This window comes from Carcharodon carcharias, chromosome 7, assembly GCF_017639515.1.
Source record: "Carcharodon carcharias isolate sCarCar2 chromosome 7, sCarCar2.pri, whole genome shotgun sequence".
Lineage (NCBI taxonomy): Eukaryota > Metazoa > Chordata > Chondrichthyes > Lamniformes > Lamnidae > Carcharodon > Carcharodon carcharias.
Window position 1 is genome coordinate 63868129 of NC_054473.1, and position 24646 is coordinate 63892774.

Here is a 24646-nt window from a genome sequence, read left to right on the forward strand (position 1 = left end):
CTCACCCCCCCGCTATCCCCCCCCGCCCTTCCTGACACTGGGGCCTAAGTCAGATTTTTTTGCAGGGGTGGCGGGTGAGAAAGTGGACAGGTCCCAGAGAGGGAGGTGCAGATGATGCCAAAAACACTGGGGCCCGGGCTCTGTGTTTTAAATGGAGTTTCTCATTGTCCAGACTGAGTATCCAGAGGTGCTGACCGGCTTTAAAAAAATTGGAGAGTTCCTGTGTTTTTAAAGCTGGTCTGTCAGCGTTAGTGTTAATTTCACTTGAGTTTCTGCACTGCTGTTTCTGACCTTCAGGCAGCTTTGTGGCTCCGATTTTTTTTATTTTGAAAAGCCCGCCAGAAAACTGAAGCTGCCTGAAGGTCAACAGCAGCGCTGTAACTGTCAGGGAGAGTATTCCTGCTTGGAAAATGGTAAGTGAAATCACTGAAATTTTAGAACTAATTGGATGCTGTGTGTGTGTTTGTGTATGTGTGCTGGGGGGCAGGGTGGGAGGTGGAGGGGAGGGAGACTGGAGGGGGAGGTTGGGGGGAGCTTGAAAGGGAGGTTTGAGTGTGGGTTGGGAGGAGATTAGAGCAGGGTTGGGGAGGAGGTCAGATGGGGTTGGGGGCAGAGGTTGGAGGGAAGTTGGGGAAAAAGTTAACTACAGAGTTGGTTCTTTTTGTAAATATGGCGATTTCTTTGTAGCCACTTTCCTCACATCAGTTGATTGCGTTGTGATTAATTATCCTTAGAGAATCAGCGTTGGGCCTCCAATTTCATCACTGTTATAGTCACTCTGCCTATTGCATGCAGGTGTAAAGAAAGAAAAGTAAAATATACATTTGGATAGCACTTTCACATGTCCCAAATCGCTTTACAGCCAATTAGTATTTTTGAATTGAAGTCACTGGTAGGCAATGTTATCAAATGGCTCAGCAAGCTCGAGGAGTTGAATGGCCTACTCCTGCTCAGAATACATGTTTTTCTGGGATGAATGAGATGAACTGGGCTTTTTTTTGGCCTTTGTAGTCCATAATTATCTTGTGAATAGAGGGTGAAATCATGGCTGGAGCTTTGTTTATTTTGTTGCTAATGAAAATTTACTGTGAGCGGTATTTGTGGGGTGAGATTGCCAAGGCAGAAGTATGTAATGGGCTTATAGTGAATCAGAAACCTGTTTTACACTGCACAAGATTCTCCAGTCTTTTCCATTGACTTCAATCTTGTCCTTTTGCCTACTTACTTATTATCCCACTCTATCTTGGTGCTTTCTATGAGTTTTTTTTGAGGTATTGAAATATTGTGATAACGTTACATTGTATAGTAGATATTGAAAATATATTGTAGTGAGAAACAGCAACTCCCAGAGTTTTCAGACTTGCTGATCAAGAAAACACTAATACAATTGTGAACTATTCAGTTTTTGGCCTCTGGCCTCGTAAAAGTTGTGTTGTACAGAGACACCTGAGGGCTCTAATGCTTCTCACTGGCAGTAAAGATCTATGTTGTTCAATCATTCCACTTTGTTGTTCAGGAATCATTTGATATTTCTACCCTGTGAGGTTGCTAATAAAATAGAATCCAATTACGCCCCTTGTATGAAATAATTATGTTGAATAATGTCATGCTCCTAGGTAGAAGAAAGTCTTCTTCTACTTCTACAGAATGGAAATGATCTTATACAGTTTATCTCGATTACAAGTATTGAATCTTTCCCCCAAATATGAATTTACTACCACCATGTCCATATACTGCAATGTGCAGAACATGTTAATGAGGGCTGATGCAGTCACCGAAATCAGTGTTGTTGTCTGCAGAGTGTTATAAATAACCAACAGGATATTTTCCTGTCAAATTAATAATATTGCACGATGCTGTTAAAATAAAATGTGTACTTTCTGGTCTCTTTAATAATCATAAACTAACACTGCATTATATCTTTGATGCTCTTAATATTAATGATCCATGCTGCATATACGGTGGGTGATATTTGTAACCAGATGCCAAGAATGGGCGTCATCGTTTTACTTGAACCTTTCTGTGCTTGCTTGATGAATTGCTTGGTGAATCTTGAAAGGCGAAAAAATATCATGCATGATTGAGGGAGCAGTGGGGGGTGGGGGTGGGGAGAGTGTAGAGGGATGAGGAGCATGGAAACAGGACAAGCATCTAGACCCATGATTTCTCTCCCTAAGCCTAGGGGAGGGAAGTGGTGGAGGAGGGGAGTGGTGGAGGAGGGGAGCACTGCTCCAGCCAGGCATTGAGGCATTTCTCACCTGCCTGGCCACAGCTGTGACCACACAGTTTCTGGGCACCCGAACTCCCCAAGTAGAACAGTCAACTAGAAGCCGACATAACCAGAACAAGCCCGCCCCGCAGCCATAACACACTATGGGCAGGCTACGTTGGTTGAAAGGACAAGGGCAACAGATAGATGGGAAGTTCCCATAGAAGTTCCCCTCCAAGTCACTCACCATCCTGATTTGGAAATATATTGCCATTCCTTCACTGTCGCTGAGTCAAAATCCTGGAACTCCCTTCCTAACAGCACTGTGGGTGTACTTATACCACATGGACTGCAGCAGCTTAAGAAGGCAGCTCACCACCACCTTCTCAAGGGCAACTAGGAATGGGCAAAAAATGCTGGCCCAGCCAGTGAAGTTCATATCCCATGAATGAATTGAAAAAAAGCAACATTCTTCTGGTATCAAGCAGAACAGGTATTATTTCCTAGTTACACCAGTATATACTTCAGAGCATTTTATTTCTAAAATCTATCTCGAGGCTTATATTTCAAGTGTATTTCTAACATATTAAGCACTGTATTAAGTTAAGCATACATCAGGACAATCTTTTGCCAGAATTTTATGCAGAGACAGTGGCATCACCTCACCTTGAAACCCTTCTCCCCACCCCCTCCCAGCTGAAAGGTCAGGGGCGAGCCCAGCTCTGCCTGGCCTGGTCACTCCACAGCCATTTAACAGCCACTGGATCAGAACCTATGCCCCCATTGAGGGGGAAATCCTGCCTCCTAAAGCTGCTAGCTAAGCAAATGGCTGACAGTTCACCAGTCCCAGCAGTGCCACTGGAAGAGGTTGCCACTACTCAGACTGCCGGCTGTCCCTGAAGACAAGGCACCATGGACCTGGACATAAAGGTATGCCCAGGGTTTTGCTGGAGCCAGCCTGGCAGGCCACTGGTGAAGGGTGTGAGGGGAAGAGGGCGTGGTTTGTCAGAGTGAGGTAATACGGGATGAGGAGACTACACACGGATAGCCTTCAATGGACATGTGGTGCCCGAACAGGAGGCAAATACCACCCTCAACCCCCATACAGTCTGGCAACAAGGCCCCCGACCCTTGGCCCTGGCATCCGGCGCTATGAATAAATTCCCAGAGGCAGCAGAAGGCGGCCCTTAATTGGCCATTAGTTTACAACATAAGGGCCTCAACTGACCCATGGGCAAGAGGGCTGCCTGATGCCTCCCCTGCCGTGCAGGCAAATGGGTGATGGGTACACTCCTGCCGTCATTGCTTCCCATTTTCACTACCATTCTCCCACCCCCGCACCTCCCCCCACCCCGCCCCACCCACCTCCCAAGCTGCCCACAGTGGGGGAGGAGGGTTTGGGGGGGGGAGGGGGGGGTGCGGCATAAAATTCTGACCTTTTTCTTTTTAAAAATATCTTTGAGGTTAGACCAGGATCAGTTTTAGGGAAACTGATGCTGCCCTGGGCCAATTAGTTTTGAGTTGCAGGAGTCTCAGGACTATTAAACACGTTAATCCAACTGTACTTACAAATAAAAATATTTAAGTATTTCACTTTCTCACTTGCGATTCCCTTTCGGTGAATTGTCAGTCAGCTTTTTGCCAGCGAGCAGAGATTGTGTACTTTGCTATGGGGAGAAAGGAAAATCAAAGGAAGGGCCGTTCCTGGGCCCTTATATTCCTCCCAGCAGCCAATCAAACAGTAGAATCACCGGAGATCTGGAAAACGAGTCCCAATCTGCCCTCTTGGATAAGAATGATAACAGTCAAGCAGGAAAGAAAGCAAATGATCCAAAAAGATGATAATTTAATGTGATAGTTCTGGGGAGAGTGGAAGGTCTCTGGATGCACCTAAGTGGCTGTTTAAGTTATTTTAGCTATCAGCTATAGATATCAAATTTACCTCAATACGATTCATAGAATCCTAGAATGAAACAGCAAATAGATGAAGCTATTCAATCCATCATGCCTGTGCTTGCTCAATGATAGAGTCAGTCAATTAAATCCTTTCCTCTGCTTTATCCCCATCACCCTGAGAATTGAATGACATACTGAACTAGAAACAGAACTGGATCTATTTTGAGTGTTGCAAATTTCAGGTCTAATCAAATATCTTTGTCACATCAAGTCACCAGCATACATCTCAAAACTAAATTTGAACATAACTGCATCAGGAGAAGCAATACGGATCGAGGACTCACCTTGTTATGTACTTCTTATAACACAGAAATGCTTATGAATAGCATCAGATCAATATGTATCTTCACACTATGAGTTAAATAATCATCTAGACTCTACGGTTAAAAACAGAGGATCACAAAAATTTAGTGCCAACACAGGACTGGCAAATCTGGGTTATGCTGTGAACTCCCACATTATTCATTGGCCAGGCAAAGGAGAGGCCTGCACTGATACACGCACATACACACACACACACACGCCACACACACACACACGCCACACACACACATGCCACACACACACACACACGCCACACACACACGGGTCCCACTTGCTGATGCATAAAGTGATGCGTGGTGACATTGGGCGTGTGTCCTGACAATTTAGCGGGTGCGCACTGAAGTCGGCTGCGTACCTGCCAAACTGTCAAAGGCCTATTAAGGCCATTTAAATATCAATTAAAATAAAATTGATTGACATGTCCCAGCTCATGTGAAACTTTTTCTCTCTTTGTTAAAATTTTTAAAGATGAAACTAATCTCCCTGAGGCAGCTCTTTGTCTCAGAAAGATATCAGCACTCTTTCTCGTGCTTGGGCGAAAGAGCGCAGATCCCGACTCAGCCTCCTGCCCCCACCCGCACAGGAAGCACAAACAGCATTTTCAGGTGCACATCACGCTGGGCAGGCCTTAATTGGCCCGCCCATGTAAAATGGCGGTGTGCAGCCGATCGCCGCCCACGCCTGCTCCCATCCAACCCTCCTGACGGGCAGAAAATTCTCCCCATAATATTATTGGAATTTAGTGTAAAATAGGGTTCTGTATGTGTGTGTAAGACTTAAATGAATTAGAGGCAGCGAGTCTGCGTGCTTTCATGTAAGAAGTTAGATTTGAAATGTTAATTCGGTAAAAATGGGGAAGTTTAGAAACATAGGTATCACAGGAACATTTGCGTTTTGAAATAATCCAGACTAGATTGTTTTCAAAGTAGGGGTGAAATGTGTCACCTAGCCAGGTGAAGTTTAAAAACAATGGGCTGAATTTTGCCATCGGCGAGCAGGGGGCAGGGCCCGCTTGCTGACGCGCAAAATGATGCAGGGTGACGTCAGGGGAAACCCCCGATGTCACCCGCCCCATTTAAATCTTCAGGAAGTTGGGCCCGCAGCAAAATCAGCTGTGTGCCCGCCAACCTGTCAATGGCCAATTGAGGCCATTGACAGGATCATTAAAACAATTAAAGGACCTGCCTGTCCAACCTTAAGGCTGGCGGGCAGGCCAGGAACCCTGGCAGGGAATAGAAAAAACATGAAACCTCATCCACCGGCAGAATGAGGTTTCATATAGGGATTTAAAAAGTTCAATAAAGTTTTAGCGAAATTTATGAACATGTTCCATCCCATGTGACATTGTCACATGAGGGGGACATGTTAAGGATTTTCTTTCTATTTTTACTGTTTTTACAACTGTCAGCGATCTCCCTTAGGCAGCACTTAGCCTCAGGGAGATATGCGCTCTTTCATGCACATGTGCAAAAGAGTTCACTCTCGCTTTTGGGGAATCCCCCCTCGCCCGCACAGGAAATGCATAGCACTCTCCACCCGCCGGAGATTGGGGCACCTTCCCGGTAGGCAGAAAATTCTTCCCAATGTGTTTATCTTTCCCAAAAATTACTGGTAAAACTTAGTGCTACGCGAGGTTTTTATTATCAGGAAGATAAAGTCCAAAGATATAGTGAAACAATGGGCATTTGCATTCAAAGAGGAAAATATGTATAAAGGAAAGAAGGCTGTTTGTAAGGGAAGGCATTTTAAGATCTTACAAGTGTGAAAAAGGCTTCAGCATCTATGCATCAAGCCCATTGTCTTCAAAGGATTGAAGTTAAGAAAACTCATTTTAAATTCGACTTGTTCAGGGTACCACGTTTCTTTGCCTGGGTCTTTTAAAATCTATAGGAAAAATTCTCCCCCCATTGGGGGAGTTGTGCGGGAATGGGCAGGGGCGGGCATGAACCAATTAAGCCAATTAAAGCCCACCCAGCGTGACACACACCCGGGAGTGCTGTGCGGGTGAGGGGGATTCCAAGTCGGGGCCTGCCCTCTTTCACGAAAGAGTGCAGCCTTGCCTCAGGGAGATCAGTTTAAGTTCTGGAATATTTAATAAAGGTGAATTTTTTTTTAAGGAGATGTCCCCTCATGTGAAACTCAAATGAGCTTGGACATGTCCATTAAATTTTTCAAAATCTTTTATTTAAATAATAAACCCTTAATGAAACCTCATCCTGCCCGTGGATGAAGTTTCATGAAAATTGAGAAGGCTGCCTGGGCTCTTCGCCTGCCCGCCAACCTTAAGGTTGGATGGGCCGCATTCTTAACAACTTTAATTACTTTCTTAATGGCCTTAATAGGCCTTTGACAGTTCGGCGGGCGCACAGCCGGTGCAGCTGCACGCCCTCCGAACTGACAATGTAAATGATGCACAGTGACGTCCGGACACCCGTCCAACATCACTGTGTGTCATTTTACGTGTCAGTGAGTGGGCCTCGCCCCTACTCGCTGATGGGAAAATTCTTCCCTATGTGTCTTACTGTTGCCTTAATGAAAGTGTAACTGGGAGTTAGATTAATTAGGAGGTTTAGAAGTTAGCATAGTAGTATTTGTAGATCTATGTATGTGTTTAAAAATCATTTCTCTTATTATAAATGTTTAATTTAGTTTTATAAAAACCTGTAAGTCTTAGTGGTCTTATTCCTACTGAATTCAGAGCACGCATCTTGAAATTTATACAAATTGCAAAACAAGTTGTGGCAGTTGTTTCAAATTTCCCTTTGGGGTTTGAACAGCTCAGCATTTACCATCGGCTGTGCCATAACTTACATGTACAATCCATCCAGTTTCTAGTGAGCAACAAATTTTTGAAAAGTTCATACAGTATTAAAGTAGATAATTTAAAGAAAAGATAATTTGGTCCACAATTTCCTGGAAAGTTTAAGCACAATCCTTCTATGAATGAGTGGTATTGCAGCATTATTTTCTTAGAAAATCCACATGTAACTGATTTATATTGGTTTTATGTTGAAATATCATTATACACTCATTTCATTGACAGTTCACACCTTTTCTGAGATATATTCGCAGAAAACCTCTGCTGCTTATTTACAAATTTCAGTTCTACATTCATGAGACTTGCTCATGCAATTTTCCTAGATTTAACCAAACTACCATTAGTCTCATGCATCCAAAATTTTTCCAACCCTCATTCGCCCTTAATATGTTCAGAAGAACTAAGCAGCATGAATGATCTCCCCAATGGGTGTACCGTTGTTCTGAATAATAATAGATGTAGAAAAAGGCAAGCAGTTTTTAGAATGAGGTCCGTGGCAGAAGGCAAAACTATTTGCCAGCACCACTGTTGGTGGTGCTGCATTTGCACTTACTTTATGCCAGTTTTTTTATATTCCAATGTAAGTAAATGAGCTCAGCAGAAAACATTAGCACAAGTTTCATGGGCAAGATCGCTAATAAAATCAGGACAGCTTTGACTGATTACTGCAAAAATGTGATCCAGGATACTTGGGGACTTGTGTTTTCAAAAACGTTTCCAAGAGCTTTTTTAGGTGGATGGCAATATTAAGCACATGCAAGACATACACAATTTCTAAAAAAATTGATACGTTACCTATTTCTTTTTGGTCAGGTGTTTGACATATGCAGAAACAATGAAAGTTTGCAAGTCAGCTATGGAGAAATTTTTGTTTGCTTAATGTGGATTCCCATTGGATAATTCAATTTACCTGAATACAGAAAACTGGTTAAGATAAACAAATCCAGGGTTTGGGAACCCTCCCAATGCGTAGAGATACTCCTGGATTATAACCACTAAAACCATGTAGTTTAACAGAACTGCTTTGTTTGCTTCTCTAGCTAGGATTATCCTGAGGATTAGTGCATTCCCTTAGATTTAAAATGAGTGGGATAATTGGCTAGGCTGGCCTATCATTAACAGTACCCTGGAATATTGCTCACCTGCCTGATTCAGATTATCAGATTAACAAATTTACTACAGGTGGCTGACTTGCTTCAAAATTTCTTTCACCTGATGTGTTATTTTGGAGCCATTTTGACCCCAAAGCGACATCACTTATAGGCTGTCAAACAACTTTTATATATGAATAGAGTACACACAGGTTAGCAACACAAATTCCAAGCAATTCTTACAACTCTCAGATTTCCATAAAATATCTAAAAATAAATAACTGAAACCATGAAGAACTTACTTGCAGTAATAAAGACAATTTCCTCAGATATTGCTACCCCCAGGTCATTGCTGGCATAACAACGATATCTTCCCTGAAAATTCTTCAAATTTCCATTGCTGTTTTTGATTGTGAATGTTCCTGAGTTTATTGTTGTGATCACTCTGGGATCCTGTGATGGGTCATATTCTTTGCCATCCTTAGTCCATGTAAAGCTAAGAAACAAAGAAGCATTTATTGAATTTCCTGATGTGTACACTTGGTCTTTCTGGTTTATAAATGCATCTCTTTTAAATTCAGAAAGCATTTTCCACAGAACAAAGAGGGTTTAACATTTGATACCCTTGAATTGTTACATCACCAAGGAAATTTATATTTCCCTAATTTGTTTTCGAGCCTCATGGTGCTGAAAATAACATTGATAGACTAAGTTAAGCCACTCAAACACCAGAATTACATTTATTTCTGTTGATACAAAACATGTGGAAAAAAACAGATATTTGAAAACAATTTACACAAAAAAATATCAGCCAAATAATAAAAGCACAACATATGGACCTTTTCATATCTTCAATACATAAACAGAATACTTATTTATGTCAACCAAGATACTTTAACATAACAAATAAATATTCTGACTTGTGTGAAAAAGGAAAAAGCTTTATTCTCAACATACTAACTGAAAAATATTAAATAGAAGCTTAAAACACAAGTTTCATTAAAAAAATGAAAATTCCAAACACCTAATTTTTGCTTAATCCATCATCATTGCTGAGTAAACCACAGCCAAAAAGTATAAACCGTCACTGTGATGGCCTTTAACCAAGTAACAGTAACAGTAAGGAAAATTTGTAATTACTTCAAAATGTTTGGAGAATCTGTTAATAGTTTAAAAAAGATGTTTGAAAAGGAGTTTGCATCAATTAGATAGGGATTTTTGGATACATTTTGGGATTTTAAGAAATACTAGCCCAGGTCACCTGGCGACCCTTGGCCGGAAAGCAGTACCAACAGGAAGTAAGTTAAAATGCGGAGGTCATGTGCCAGACAGACAAAGAGGAGAGAGAAAAACAGGAGAAAAAGGGAGTTCTGCAAGCCAAGATGGAGAGCTGGATTCCTGGGTTCTCAGAACACAGGTTTAGGACTGCTGCCATCGTTTCTTTCACTTCCGAAAGATTGAATGTTCAGAATCGGCCATACCATGCAAAGATAAAGCCAATTCTGGTAGAACTTTGTTACCATGAGAGTTGAGAGTCAAGAAGATCCTGGAAAGAAGTGTGCCATTGTGTGGAAGATTTCATGGGTGGAAGCCTGTTTACACAGAAGCTGCTGCCTGTGGAGAATTGGCTAAGTCCTTGAAGAAGAGACATGAAATTCTGCCCGAGGAAGGTCAAAGCTGGCAATAACTTTGTGGCTGAAATCAGTGGCATGCAGGCAAAGTGCACTGCCTGGAAAAACTGTGAGGTCTACCTTTGTTCTATCGGCCATTCAGCATGGAATTTATAGTTCATATTGATTGTGACTTGCCCATTAATTTACATTTAATTTTAATTCATTTTGATTCGTGTTAAAGTAAAAGTTACAAAAAGTGTAATCCTGTTCAGTAATTTCTTCATTTGGCATTCAGTAAATTTGGTCGTTTTGGTTTAAGGATCCCATGGGATCATAATACCATCAGTAGCTGATCTGAAGGCTGAGTGGACTGATTCACCTAGTAAACAACTATTTTACACTATTGCTTACAGAGATAAATTCCTGTCTTTTAGAGGGACTTCTTCCTTCTCCGAAGCTAATAACTACTTTTGAGATGCAATTATACCAATGCTGGTAGTCCTGCAGAAGCCCTGTGAACATTAACAGGTATTTAACTCTGGCAGCAGAAAAGCTGAACCTGTTTTATCCTCAATTGGAACTTTCATGGAAGGTTCATTGCAACTATGAGGTAAGAACTGTATTTCCAACACCATGCCCCCCGCCAAACACCTCCCAACCTCCCAACAAGGAAATTTATGTAGAACCTATTTCTGATAGTTTTATACTGAAACATTGGGCTGTTCTTTCCGGCCCCGCCAGCAGCGGACATCGTTGCAGCGGAATGGGAAAATTTGGAGAGCAGCCAAAAGTCAATTGACTTTTGGCTGCTTTCCAGATTTTCCCACCAGCAAACATTCTCGCTGCTGGTGGGACCAGAAAATCCCGGCCATTATTTTAGGCAAATTTCTGCAATCATTTGCATTGTTAACGGCTACCATTTTGCTTCCAAGGCAAACGATGGATTTTGGCCTGAAGCACAAAAACTGCTTGCAAGGCTGCAATTAACTCATTAATTGAGCATGTCACATGACCACATGCTTCTAGCCTTTTGGATCATTTTAATATTCCATTTCTAGCCTCACAGCTCAGTCTGCTGTTTTAACATCAACTGGAAAGTACTCCAGCAGATCCCCCTGTGAACCATGCAGCTGCCACCATCTCTCAACTCCTCAAAGTCTGTTTGATTTTAAAAGTCTCTGATCATCACCTGCCAAGTGGCCGAAGCACAGGAAGCTCATTGTGATGCAGCATCATTCTTTTCAAGGATTTTCGTGTTGCTGTCTCCAACCAGGAACTATCTGGGTTGAACGCACCATGAAGGAAACATTCTTTGGGCTTTGGCTTCTCAGACTTTGGAAATCACATGAACTAATATTCATTTCTGTGTTCGCTTAAATGCTGTTGCCCATGTTGTAATTTTTTTCTCTTTTCTCTCCCCCCATCCCCCTTACTGTATACCTGTGTGTATGTGTGCATGGGGTTATGAGCACTTCCCCTCCCCACAACCCACACACCCTACCCCCTCCACTGCCCCCCACCCCAGGTTTTAATGTGAATAAACTAACTTTCTAAGTTAATCATAATACAAGTTTGCTGCGAGTTAATATTAAATTGGATCACACAAACTGAGGTTTGGGGAAACAAGCTTACTTCAGAAATAATTCAACAATACCTCTGTTTATGGACAGATGGGGAGGGAATAAAGAAGTTCAATTTATCTCTCCCCAGTCTGTAACATAGTCATCGCGTGTGCACCTCTCTACTTGTTCCCAACTTGTTTTCTCACTCTTTACACCAGTTTCACCTTCTCTCTCTTTCAGATGTTTCTTAATCCTTTAGAATAGGTGGTTAACCGACCTCTGCTATTTTCATTTATCTTCCTTATAGCCCTAGATACACAGCAATGGAACAGAACTGTATTCAAAATGTTAAGGACCCTGAACAAGTTGGGAGGAGCAATTATAGGGCTTGCGGAGGAGCAATTTTCGGGCTTGCAGAGGAGCAATAAATAGTTACTTAAAGTGACAGGAAGGGAGGAGAAATGTTGAACTGTAAAGCTTAGGACTGACTGCAATGAGAGCAGGGTTGATATCAAATTGGAAATGGAGAATGACAAAAAAAGCAGAAGAAACACAGAATTTCCTTGAAGAAATATTTTGAAATGAATCGAAACAGACATTTTTATTGAGTTTTAATTATTGGGTTGCTTTATACAGAATGTGAAATTTGATCAATTTTCATGTTTAATTAGGTGGGACAATTTTCCAGGCCTAATGGGCATTCGCCTGATACAAAGCATTTAATTGAATAAAAGCCTAACAGCAAAATAAACACAAATTTGTTCACTAGTAATTCAATGTTCTAACTAAAAGCTGTAATACAAATGCACAGATAGAAATACTTACTGAGGTGCTGGATTTCCTCTGGCTTCACATTTGATAATGAAATCGTCTGTTGGGTATACAACGTGCCTCTTAGGCGATTGCTTTGTTATAGTTGGAGGCTGCTGAACTGGAAAAAATATTTTCAAGTGTATAATTATTAGATTGCCATAATGAAATAAAAAGGTCAACCATAATTCAAAATCAGTTAACCAGTTCCATTAACAGCTAAATGATTCTTCCTTTAAAAGGTTTATATGTACTGATTTCAAATACTATATGTATAATTGAAGTATTAGAGGTTAAGTTGCAGAAGCTGCTTTCATGGCTGGCACATAGTAATGAAGCTTTAATGAATATTTTTATAAATCCATTTCCCAGAGTTATCTTATAGATGTACAAAAATAATTTAAAACAGCTGCCTGTAAAATTACGATTATAATTCTCATTACGACTCCTTGCATTGCATACAAAGTTAAGGATTACCTCTTAGCTTTAGTTTAAAAAAAAGGTTATGGTAGGGAAGATTGATGGGAATATTCAATTTTAGTGTCTGAACACGATGATCTATATAATACTTATAGCATGAAACTCTGCAATAGCTTAATATAAAAACACACGGCGGACCTCACGCTAGAAGCGGTAAGTTTGACATATTATGAAAATTAGAACCAATCCGTTTTTGTACAAGAGCTGACTTCATACCCCTACGGCAGAATTTTCTGCCTGTCAGGTGGGCGAAGCGGGAGCAGGAGTGGGCGCAGACCCGATCAGCGTCCCCGATTGGGTCCGCACCGCCATTTTATGTGGGCGAACCAATTAAGGCCCGCCCAGCGTGGCGCACCCCCAGAAGTGCTGTGCGCTCCCTGTGCAGGAGGGGTGGGGGTTGCCTGAGTCGAGAGTGCGCTCTTTTGCGCACATGCCACAAAAGAACACAGAAATCTCCCTGAGGCACCTCTGTGCCTCAGGGAGATTAGCTTTAAGTCCAAAAAGTTTAATAAGGTGGTGAGAAAATTTTTATAACATGTCCCTTCATGTCAGGAAGCAGAGGGTGATGGTCAAGGGGCGTTTTTGTGACTGGATGCCTGTGTCCAGTGGGGTTCCACAGGGATCGGTGTTGGGTCCCTTGCTGTTTGTGGTATATATAAACGATTTAGACTTGAATGTAGGAGGATTGATCAGTAAGTTCACGGATGACACGAAAATTGGTGGGGTGGTAAATAGAGAGGAGGATAGCCTTCGATTACAGGAGGATATAGATGAGCTGGTCAGATGGGCTGATCAGTGCCAAGTGGAATTTAATCCGGATAAGTGTGAGGTGATGCACTTGGACAGGACAAACAAGGCACAGGAATACACGATGAATGGTAGGACCCTGCGAAGTACCGAGAATCAGAGGGACCTTGGTGTGCATGTCCACCAGTCCCTTAAGGTAGCAGGACAGGTAGGTAAGGTGGTTAAGAAGGCATATGGGATGCTTGCCTTTATTAGCCGAGGCACAGAATATAAGAGCAGAGAGGTTATGCCACCTGTATAAAACGCTGATTAGGCCACAGCTAGAGTGTTGCGTGTAGTTCTGGAATCCACATTATAGGAAGGATGTGATTGCACTAGAGAGAGTGCAGAGGAGATTTACCAGGGTGTTGCCTGGGCTGGAGAGTTTTAGTCATGAGGAGAGATGGGATAGGCTGGGGTTATTTTCCCTGGAGCAGAGAAGATTGAGGGGAGACATGATTGAGGTGTATAAAATTATGAGGGGCATAGATAGGGTGGACAGCAAGGAATATTTCCCCTTGGTGGAGGGATCAATAACCAGGGGGCGTAGATTTAAGGTAAGGGGCAGGAGTTTTAGAGGGGATGTGAGGAAGAATTTTTTCACCCAGAGGGTGCTGGGAATCTGGAACTCACTGTCTGAAAGGGTGGTAGAGGCAGAAAACCTCATAACATTTAAGAAGTATTTGGTTGTGCATTTGTGATGCCATGGCGTACAAGGCCAAAAGCCTAGTGCTGGAAAATGGGATTAGAATAGTTCGGTACTGTTTGACCAGCGCTGACTGGAAGGGCCTTTCTGTGCTGTAGACCTCTATGACTCTATGAAACTGTCACACGAGCTGGGACATGTGCATTAATTTCAATAAAATTTTTTGTCAAAATTTAAAATCATTCATGAAACCTCATCCAACCCATGGATGAGGTTCCATGAAAAATGTGAAGGCCGTCTGGGCTCTTCACCTGCCTGGCAACCTTGAGGTTGGATGCGCAGCTCCATTAATGGTTTTAACTGAGAGTTAAATGGCCTTAATAGGCCTTTGACAGTTCAGCAGGTGCTCAGCCGACTCTGGTGCTCATTCGCTGGACTGAAAGTCTGTATGATATGCCATGACGTTGGGATGCATGCCTGACGTCACCACTCGTCATTTTGCACCTCAGCGAGTGGGCCCCACCCCAGCTTGCTGAGCCAAGGATTCAGCCCCTAGAATACCAACAAGTCAGAGATGGAAACCTAGATATTTATTGTATTGAAAATGCTCAGCCTAAAGTTAGTTGTACTGGTACTTGAGTTAGATTTTGACAGAGGAAATGACAAATCCCCATAAATGGACACTAAGATGTACGCACAGCATGATTTATCTAGAACTCTACTGCTGCTGTATCACAATTATGGGCAGGATTTTACATCCCGCGAGCAGGTGCGTGCCCGACCTGATCGTGCATAAAGTAGCACGCGATGACGTGGGGCGAGCGTTCTGATGTCATTGCGCATTTTCACGATATTGCGGCCAGCGGGCACACACGAGAGTTGGCAGCATGCCCGCCAACAATTAAGAGGCAAATTAAGGCCCTTAATCAAATAATTGAAAGCAATTTTTCACTGCCTATCCAACCTTACGGTTGACAGGTGGGCGAATCGGCCAAGCAGCCTTTGGATTTTTTATGAAACGTCATCCACAGGCGGGATGAGGTTTCCAACAGTAATGTTTAAAAAATAAAAATTTTTAGACATAATCTTTATTATGGGGAGAATTTGCTCCCCGTCATGCAGGCTGGGCAGGAGCAGGAATGCAGCTGATCGCCGCCTGCGAAAGGCTGCACGCCGCCATTTTACAGGGGCGGGCCAAATAAGGTCCGCCTAGCATGACACACACCCAGAAGCGCTGAGCACTCCCCTGTGCGGGTAGGGGGGGGAGGGAGAGTTGGGGCCTGCGCTCTTCCACACATGCAGCTCTGTGCCTCAGGGAGATCACTTTGATTTTGAAAAATTGAAATAAAGAAAAAAAAATATTCAGACATGTCCCCTCATGTGACAGTGTCACATGAGCTGGAACATGTCAATGAATTCTAATAAAAATTTTTATTAAACTTATACACCCTTAATGAAACTTCATCCCGCCCGTGGACGAGGTTCCATGAAAGATGCAAAGGCTGCCTGGGCTCTTCTGCCCGCCAACCTGAAGGTTGGAAGGGCAGCCCTGTTAATTGTTACAATTGGTTTTTAAATGGCCTTAACAGGACTTTGACAGTTCGGCAGGTGCACAGCTGACTCCGAGGCATGCCCGCCGAACTGAAGATTGGAATGACGCGCAGTGACATAGGGACGCATGCCCAACGTCACCGCGCAACATTTTGCACATTGGCGAGCAGGGCCCGCACCCACACGTCAACCAGAAGATTCAGGCCTATGTTTCTGCTATTGTTACTGAGTTCTATGTCGGGACATGTTTTTAACATTTTTAAAATCTTTCTTTTTGATTGTACAATTCTTCAGCTCCCTGCCTTCAGGGAGCTTTCAGTGCACACTCCCCCACGCATGCACAGACTGTTGCGCTCGACTCCTCCCGCCCCCACCCCGGCAGCGCTGAACTTCTCAGTGCGCCTTTCACACTGGCTGGCCGTTAATTGGCCAACCAGCATGAAATCATGGCCAGAATGAAATCATGGCCAGCATGAAATCATGGCCAGCATGAAATCATGGCCAGAATGAAATCATGGCCAAAATGCGGGGCCTGATCACGGGTGGCTGACCATTTCATGGCCAATCCCGGGCCCACCTACCACACCCGCCTGACGACTGGAATATCCTGCCCTATAAATCATTGAAAAGTGTATCACCTCTCTTTTAATCTGATATTGATTGGCAAAAGAGATATTGTAATTCTTCTCTGAACAAAAAGTTAAATTAAAGGATTGATTAAATGTTTATTCAATTAGGTTAACTGATTAATAGATTTGGGAGTTAAAGATTATCCCAACTGCATGTTTAAAGAATGGAGGGTAGACTGATGCTCTTAGTGCTATGGTACAGTTTTACAGCCAGAAAGAAAATAATATTACAGCACTTGCACTAAAGGTACAGTTTCATTCTGATTCAATATGAGACAAATAAAAAATAGGTTTAAAAATGAACAGGCTTTTCAATTTCTCACTACTTAAATACATACAGGTTACAAAAGGCAGGCTCGGCGTGGACGGTCGGGAAACCGCCTGCCGCCCGCAATCAGCTCAGCTCCGCAATTTCACACGGGCGGGCCAAATAAGGCCCACTTTGCATGGATCGTGAGCGACAGCACTTAGCGCTATCTGTGCGGGTGAGGGGAGGAGGGAGAGCAGGCCTGGCACGCAGTTCGTGCATGCGCGCAAAAGAGCACTTCAATCTCCCTGAAGCTTTTTCAAAAAAATTATTGAAGGCACTAGAAAATTTTAAAAAACATGTCCCTTCATGTGACTGTCACATGAGCTGGGACATATTTTTAATTCAAAACTAAAGTTTTCAGTTAACGTTTATTTGCTTTGGGAAACCTCGTCCTGCTCGGGGATGAGGTTTCCTAAAAAATGTAAAGGCCACTTGGTCTTTTTGCCTGCCCGCCAACTCTAAGATTGGACGGGCAGCATTAATTTCATTTTAATTAGCTTGATAATGGTCTTAATAGGTCTTTCAATTATCAGCGGGCGTGCAGCTGACTCTGGCACATGCCCGCCGAACGAAATATCACGCGAGTGCACGATGATGTCGGGACGCACGCTCCACGTCAACATGCGTCATATTATGCTCGGGTGTGTTGGGCACGTGCCCGCATGCTGAACGTAAAATTCTGGCCCGATCAACATATAGATATGCAATTAATACTGAAAATGTTTGTTCACCAGATCACAAGACAATTACAGATCAGGATGGTCATTTGGTCCATCTTGATCCATTCATCCGTAGAGAACTGAACATTCCCCATTGTAGCAAACAATTATTTTTAATTATTCCAGGGTTTTTACTTCCACGGCTCTATCTGTTGATCATTCATTCTTCGAGGAAGCATTTCCTGATAGGTGCCCTCTTCTGTCTTGCTGGCTCTGTTCCAAAAGTTTAATTTTTTTTCTGTACCCTGATGGACCACTACAAGGTCCCTTCTCAGTCACCTCATCTTCCAAGCTGAGGCCTGGATTTCTCCAACTTTTTCTCATAATTCAGGCTCATGACATGGGAGATCAACTTCGTAACTCTTTACTGCATCTTCTTCAGTAATTCAATTTCTCTTGTTTCTTGGCAACCATAACTGAATGCAATATTCGTGGTGTAGTCTGATGAGAGCACAGTAAAGTTTGATCATGACCATCTGTTTATCTTTCATTATTTTGGTTATGTAGCTGAACATCCTATTGATTTTGCTGGTTGCTGCTCTGTATTTGTTGGAAATGTTTAGTATCAAGTCCACTAAGGCCATGTATTTCTGAATATGGGTCATTTATGTAAATGATAAGCAGTAGTGGCCCCAGCACTGAATCCTGAGGCACCCCACTGAGTACATCACCGATAGCAGCAAAAGTCTTAACAAGTACTCATTGTGTTCTATTCTGCACCCAGTTTCTTATCCATTCCCAGGGTTCATCCTACATCTTCATATCTTTGATAGCCTTGTGTGTGGAACTTTGTTAGAAGACTTTTGGAAGTTGAGCTACATGATGTCTTGGAGCTTAGTACAATTCCCTTGAGTGTCACTTCCTCAAAGTTGATGAAGCTGGTGAGGCAGAGTTTCCACGTGTGAGCCCACAGTGCTGCACAGACTCCGACAGTCAATTCTATTATTTTCCACTGAATGGAAGTCAGGCTGATGATCTCTAGTTGACGACGGCTGTTTCATCACCATTTCTGATTATAGATATTTTTCTGACCACAATTATCTGGTAACTTCCCAGTGTCTAATCATTCCCTCATGATAATAGTCTTTCTTGTAATGTAAATCATGGGATAGACAAAATCTATGTGTTCAGTGGATTAAAAATGGATATCACTTATAACTAGTGATCTATCATTGTATCACTTAATCAGTGAATTATTCACCATTTCTTGAGCCCAATTAACCTGTTGTGGACTTTCACCTCATTCCCTTTCAATTTCTTTCTGCTTTTTCCAACATTGATTCTGAGTGAACATCAATCCTATTTTCCCAATAAGATGGGGCAGGACTTTTGTTACTTTTCATCTTGCTTTTAATTTGTTTTTCAATCCATTTATGTTGATGTTTGCTTAAATCTAGGTGTCTTCATTTTAGGAATGCATTCTCAATACTATACCTTCAAAAGTTAGTCATTTACTTTATGAAGTATTGAATGAACAACCTCTGTTACAATCCCCATACAGACTGATAACTATTTTTTAAAAATTAGACTTCCAATTGACAGCTGGAAGCATGGCAAGATTTCAGGTTTTAAGACTTTTATTATAATGAACAGGCTAAAAGCAGCCTTACATAGTAAAATAGAAAATAGGAGTAGGCCATTCGGCACTTCGAGCCTGCTCTGCCATTCATTATGATCATGGCTGATCATCCAAGCAATAGCCTGCTCCGGCTTTCTCCCCATATCCTTTGATCCCTTTTGCCCCAAGAGCTATATCTAACTCCTTTTTGAAAACTTACAATGTTTTAGCCTCAACTACTTTCTGTGGTGGCGAATACCACAGGCTCACCACTCTCTGGATGAAGAAATTTCTCCTCATCTCAGTTCTAAGTAGTCCACCCCATGCCCTCAGGCTGTGACCCCTGGTTTTGGATGCCCCCACCATCAGGAACATCCTTCCTGCATCCACCCTGTCTAGTCCTGTTAGAGTTTTATAGGTTTTTATGAGATCCCCCCTCATTCTTCTGAACTCCAGCGAATATAATCCTAACCGCCTCAATCTCTCCTCATATGTCAGTCCCGCCATCCCAGGAATCAGTCTGGTAAACCTTCGCTGCACTCCCTCTATAGCAAGAGCATTCCTCCTCAGATAAGGAGACCAAAATTGTATACAATATTCCAAGTGTGGTCTCGCCAAGGCCATGTACAATTGCAACAAGACATCCCTGCTCCTGTACTCGAATCGTCTCGCTATGAAGGCCAACATACCATTTACCCTCTTTACTGCCTGCTGCACCTGCATGCTTACCTTCAGCGACTGGTGTATGAGGACACCCAGGTCTCTTTGCACGTTCCCGTCTCTCAATTTATAGCCATTCAGATAATAATCTGCCTTCCTGTTTTTGCTACCAAAGTGGATAACCTCACACTTATCCACATTATACTGCACCTGCCAGGCATTTGCCCACTCACTCAGCTTGTCCAAATCATACTGAAGCATCTCTGCATCCTCCTCATAGCTCACCCTCCCACCCAGCTTTGTGTCATCTGCAAATTTGAAGATATTATATTTAGTTCCCTCATCTAAATCATTAATATATACTGTGAATAGGTGGCGTCCCAGCACCGATCCCTGCTGTACCCCACTCCACTAGTCACTGCCTGCCATTCGGAAAAAGACCTATTCATTCCTTCTCTTTGTTTCCTGTCTGCCAACAAGTTTTCTATCCATCTCAATATACCGCCCCCAATCCCATGCGCTGTAATTGTACACGCTAATCTCTTATTTGGGACTTTGTCGAAAGCCTTCCAAATAAACCACATCCACTGGCTCCCTCTCATCAATTCTAATAGTTACATCCACGAAAAATTCCAGTAGATTTGTCGAGCATGATTTCCCTTTTGTAAATTCATGCTGACTCTGTCCAATTCTGCCACTGTTTTCCAAGTGCTCAGCTGTTAAATCTTGTATAATGGACTCTAGAATTTTCCCCACTACTGACGTCAGGCTGACTGGTCTACAATTCCCTGTTTTCTCTCTGCCTCCCTTTTTAAATAGTGGGGTTACATTAGCTACCCTCCAATCTGTAGGAACTGTTCCAGAGACTATAGAATCTCGGAAGATGACCACCAACGCATCCATTATTTCTAGGGCCACTTCCTTAAGTACTCTGGGATGTAGATTATCTGGACCTGGGCATTCATCGGCCTTCAAACCCATCAATTTCCCCAACACCATTTCCCTACTAATACTGATTTCTTTCAGTTCCTCCGTCTCACTAAACCCTGTGTTCCCCAACATTTCTGGTATGTTAATTTTGTCCTCCTTTGTGAAGACAGAACCAAAGTATGTATTTAGTTGGTCAGCCATTTCTTTGTTCCCCATTATAAATTCCTCTATTTCTGACTGTAAGGGACTGTAAGGGACTGTATTGTCTTCACCAATCTTTTTCTCTTCACATACCTATAGAAACTTTTACAGTCAAGTTTTTATGTTCCCCGCATGCTTACTCTCATACTGTATTTTCCCCTACTTAAACAACCCTCTGGTCCTCCTTTGCTGAATTCTAAACTGTTCCCAATCCTCAGGTCAGTTGTTTTTTCTGGCCAGTTTGTATGTCTCTTCCTTGGATCTAATACTATCTCTAATTTCCCTTGTAAGCCATGGTTTGACCACCTTTCTTGTTTTACTTTTGCGCCAGTCAGGAATAAACAATTGTTGCAGTTCACCCATGCACTCTTTGAATGTTTGCCATTGCCTATCCACCGTCATCCCTTTAAGTAACGCTTCCCAATCCATCATAGCCAAGTTGCGCCGCATACCACTTTATTAAGATTCAGGATCCTAGTCTCAGACACTTTCCATCTTGATGAAGAATTCTATCATTTTATGGTCGCTCATCCCCAAAGGGCCTTGCACATCTAGATTGCCAATTATTCCTTTCTCATTACACAAAGCCCAGTCTAGGATGGCCTGTTCTCTAGTTAGCTCCTCAACGTATTGGTCCAGAAAAACATCTCGTTTACACTCCAGGAATTCCTCCTCTATGGTATTGTTACTTATTTGATTTGCCCAAACTACATGCAGATTAAAGTCACCCATAATTACAGATTTTCTTTATTGCATGCATCTCGAATTTCCTGTTTAATGCCATTCCCAAAATCACCACTACAGTTTGGGGGTCTATATACAACCCCCACTAATGTTTTTTGCCCCTTAGTATTTCTCAGCTTTACCCATACAGATTCCACATCGTTGAAGCTAATATCTTTCCTCACTACTGTGTAATTTTCCTCTTTAACCAGCAATGCAACTCCACTGCCTTTTCCTTTTTGTTTGTTCTTCCTAAATACTGAATACCCTTGGATGTTCAGTACCCATCCTTGGTCACCCTACAGCCATGTCTCCATAATCCCGACTATATCATACCTGTTTACATCCATTTGCGTGGTTAATTCATCCACGTTATTGCAAATGCTCCTCGTGCTAAGGCACAAAGCCTTAAGGCTTGTCTTTTTAACATTACTTGTCCCATTCCAATTATTTTTTATTGAGGCCCTGTTTGATTCTTGCCCTTGATTTCTCTGCCTATCACTTTTCTTACTCCCATTTCTGTCTTTTGTTCTTGACCTTGATTCCCCCTTATCTAACTCCTTGGATATGTTCCCATCCCCCTGTCATTTTAGTTTAAACCCTCCCCAACTACTCTAGCAAATATTCCTGCCAGGACATCAGTCCTGGTCCTGCCCAGGTGTAACCCATCCAGTTTGTACTGGTCTCACCTCCCCCAGAACCGGTCCCAATGTCCCAGGAATCTGAAACCCTCCCCCTCACACCAATCTCTTCAGCCAGGTATTCATCCGATATATCCTGCCATTTCTACTCTATCATGTGGCACTGGTAGTAATCCTGAGATCACTACCTTTGAGGTCCTACTTTTCAACTTACTTCCTAACTCCTTATATTCTGCTTTTAGGACCTCATCCCTTTTGTACCAATGTGTACTACGACTACTGGCTGTTCACCCTCCCCCTTCAGAATGTCCTGTAGCCACTCTGAAACATCCTTGACCCTAGCTCCAGGGAGTCAACACACCATCCTGGAATCTCATTTGCACCACAGAAATGCTTATCTATTCCCCTTACAATTGAATCCCCTATAACTATTGCATTCCCACACCTTTTACTCCTCCCCTGTGCAGCAGAGCCAACTGTGGTGCAATGAATTTAGCTGTTGCTGTTTTCCCCTGAGAGGCCATTCCCTCAACAGTATCCAAAGCAGTCTATCTGTTTTGCTGGGGAAGAGCCATAGGAGATTCCTGCACTGCCTGCCTAGTCATCTTGCTCTGCCTGGTGGTCACCCATTCGCTTCCTGCCTGTGGACTCTTAGCCTGCAGTGTGACCACCTTGCGATACATGCTATCCACAATACTCTCTGCCTTGCGGATGCTCCACAGTGCCCCCAACCGCCGCTCCAGCTCCGAAACCTAGGATTCCAGGAGAGGCAGCTGGAGATAATTCCCACACACATGCTGGCCCCAGGTACTGAAAATGTTCCCGGCTTCCCACATAGAGCAGGAGGAGTACACCACGGCTTTGAGCTCTCCTGCCATGATTTACCCCTTTAAATTAAATTAAACCTTTTGGAAGATACTTAATGTCAAATAATATCAATTACTCTAGGGCCCTTCTTCCCTGCTCCTCTTTGTTACAGAATATAGCCCTTACAAACCACAAAATAAGACCTTAAAACTATAAGCATTAAAAGTAATAAATATTTACCTGACCATATTCACGGTACTCAAAGGATCACCTCGTTTCCTTCCTCACCGCTCTCCTTCAGTCATCAAACTCCAACTTAAGCACTCTACTGCTGCCCAAAGCAGCACTCCAGTGTAGACAAAGTCAACACTGTAAGGTGGCCTGTTTTTATACTTTCTGAATCTGGCCTCTGAAAACCTGTTTAAGCCAGTTATCTAATTAACTAGTAGCTACAAGCAGAGCCTGTATAAACCCTGTTTTAAACGTGGCCTAAGACTCACCTTCTTCCACCCCAAAAAGCAACTTTTCATTAATTACTAAATTAAAGAAAGACTTAGATAGAAATCAACCCTTAAATTCCCTCAGTCACCAAACTCTAACTTAAGCACTCTACTGCAGTCCAAAGTAGCACTCCAGTGCAGACTAAACACTTTTTGTAATTATAGCTCCACTTCATCTCCTTTATGGTTTGTTAATTTTGCTTGTCTAGCTCCCACAGGTTCTGTTGATCTCAGTCTTTCTGTTGGTTTGATTTGTAATGAATACTCCAGCATTTTCTGTGGATATACATGCCAGCCCTCATTTTGTGCTTTGAGCTGACCAGCTATTCTCTGTGTTGAGAGCAAAACTAAAGTTCACTGTTTTATTATTTGTTGCATTGCACAAATGCAGAATAATGCAACTCCATCACTATGAAATATGGACTTTAGGGACCATTAATTATATTTTCTTTGCAAAACACAGTCATAAAATCCTTGCGGTAAATTAAAGGCTGGTCTTCTTGAATAACTACAAATCCTGCCAGAGTCGGGAGGACAAGAGAGATAGGATACCCCTCAAATTACAAGTTGCAAAGTTACTTGTGAGGAACATTGAACAGCAACAGGAAATCATTTAAATTGGACAGGTAATGAGAGGAAGGAATGGAGAATAAAGGACCCAGACCAGACAGACTGTCAGGAGAAGGTTATCTAAAGGTAGATAATTAACCCAAATACCTAGAGGAAGACACAAGAACCAGAGACCAGCTGCAGAATTTTGCTCTTGGCGGGGTACTCGGCAGGGGCGGGCAGGGGCTGTCGGGAAGCCTTAATTGGCCTACCCGCATGAAATTGCGGTGTATGCCAGAGGGAGTGAAGGCAGGAGTTCTAAACTCTCTAGTAAGAAATCCTGCAAAACTGCTGGGGAACTGAGTTTAGGGAACTCATGTGTTTATTCTAAAGTTAAATTAATAATGAGTTTAGACTGCAGTTTTTGGGTGTCTCAGGGAAAGATACCTGCAGGGGCAAAGACATCTAGTGAATGTTCAGAAATCAGCTGGAAGAAAAATCATTTGCAACTGAGACAGCCTAAACAAGAAGCCTTAGTGTGGGGTTTTGTGCAGGATATTGCTGGGACAAAAG

General features: G+C 42.6%; 1 protein-coding gene across 9 annotated transcripts in view; it reads right to left on the minus strand.

Moving 5' to 3' along the window:
- Positions 1-24646, minus strand: part of chl1b (cell adhesion molecule L1-like b) — a 727052-nt gene that overhangs the window by 482333 nt on the left and 220073 nt on the right. For all 9 annotated transcript variants that reach the window (XM_041191219.1, XM_041191221.1, XM_041191227.1 and 6 more), the window contains 2 exons: positions 12399-12504; positions 8701-8894 (listed from right to left, as the gene is read on the minus strand). In XM_041191219.1, the coding sequence (XP_041047153.1) occupies positions 8701-8894; positions 12399-12504 (300 nt within the window). The remainder of the gene's footprint in view (positions 1-8700; positions 8895-12398; positions 12505-24646) is intronic.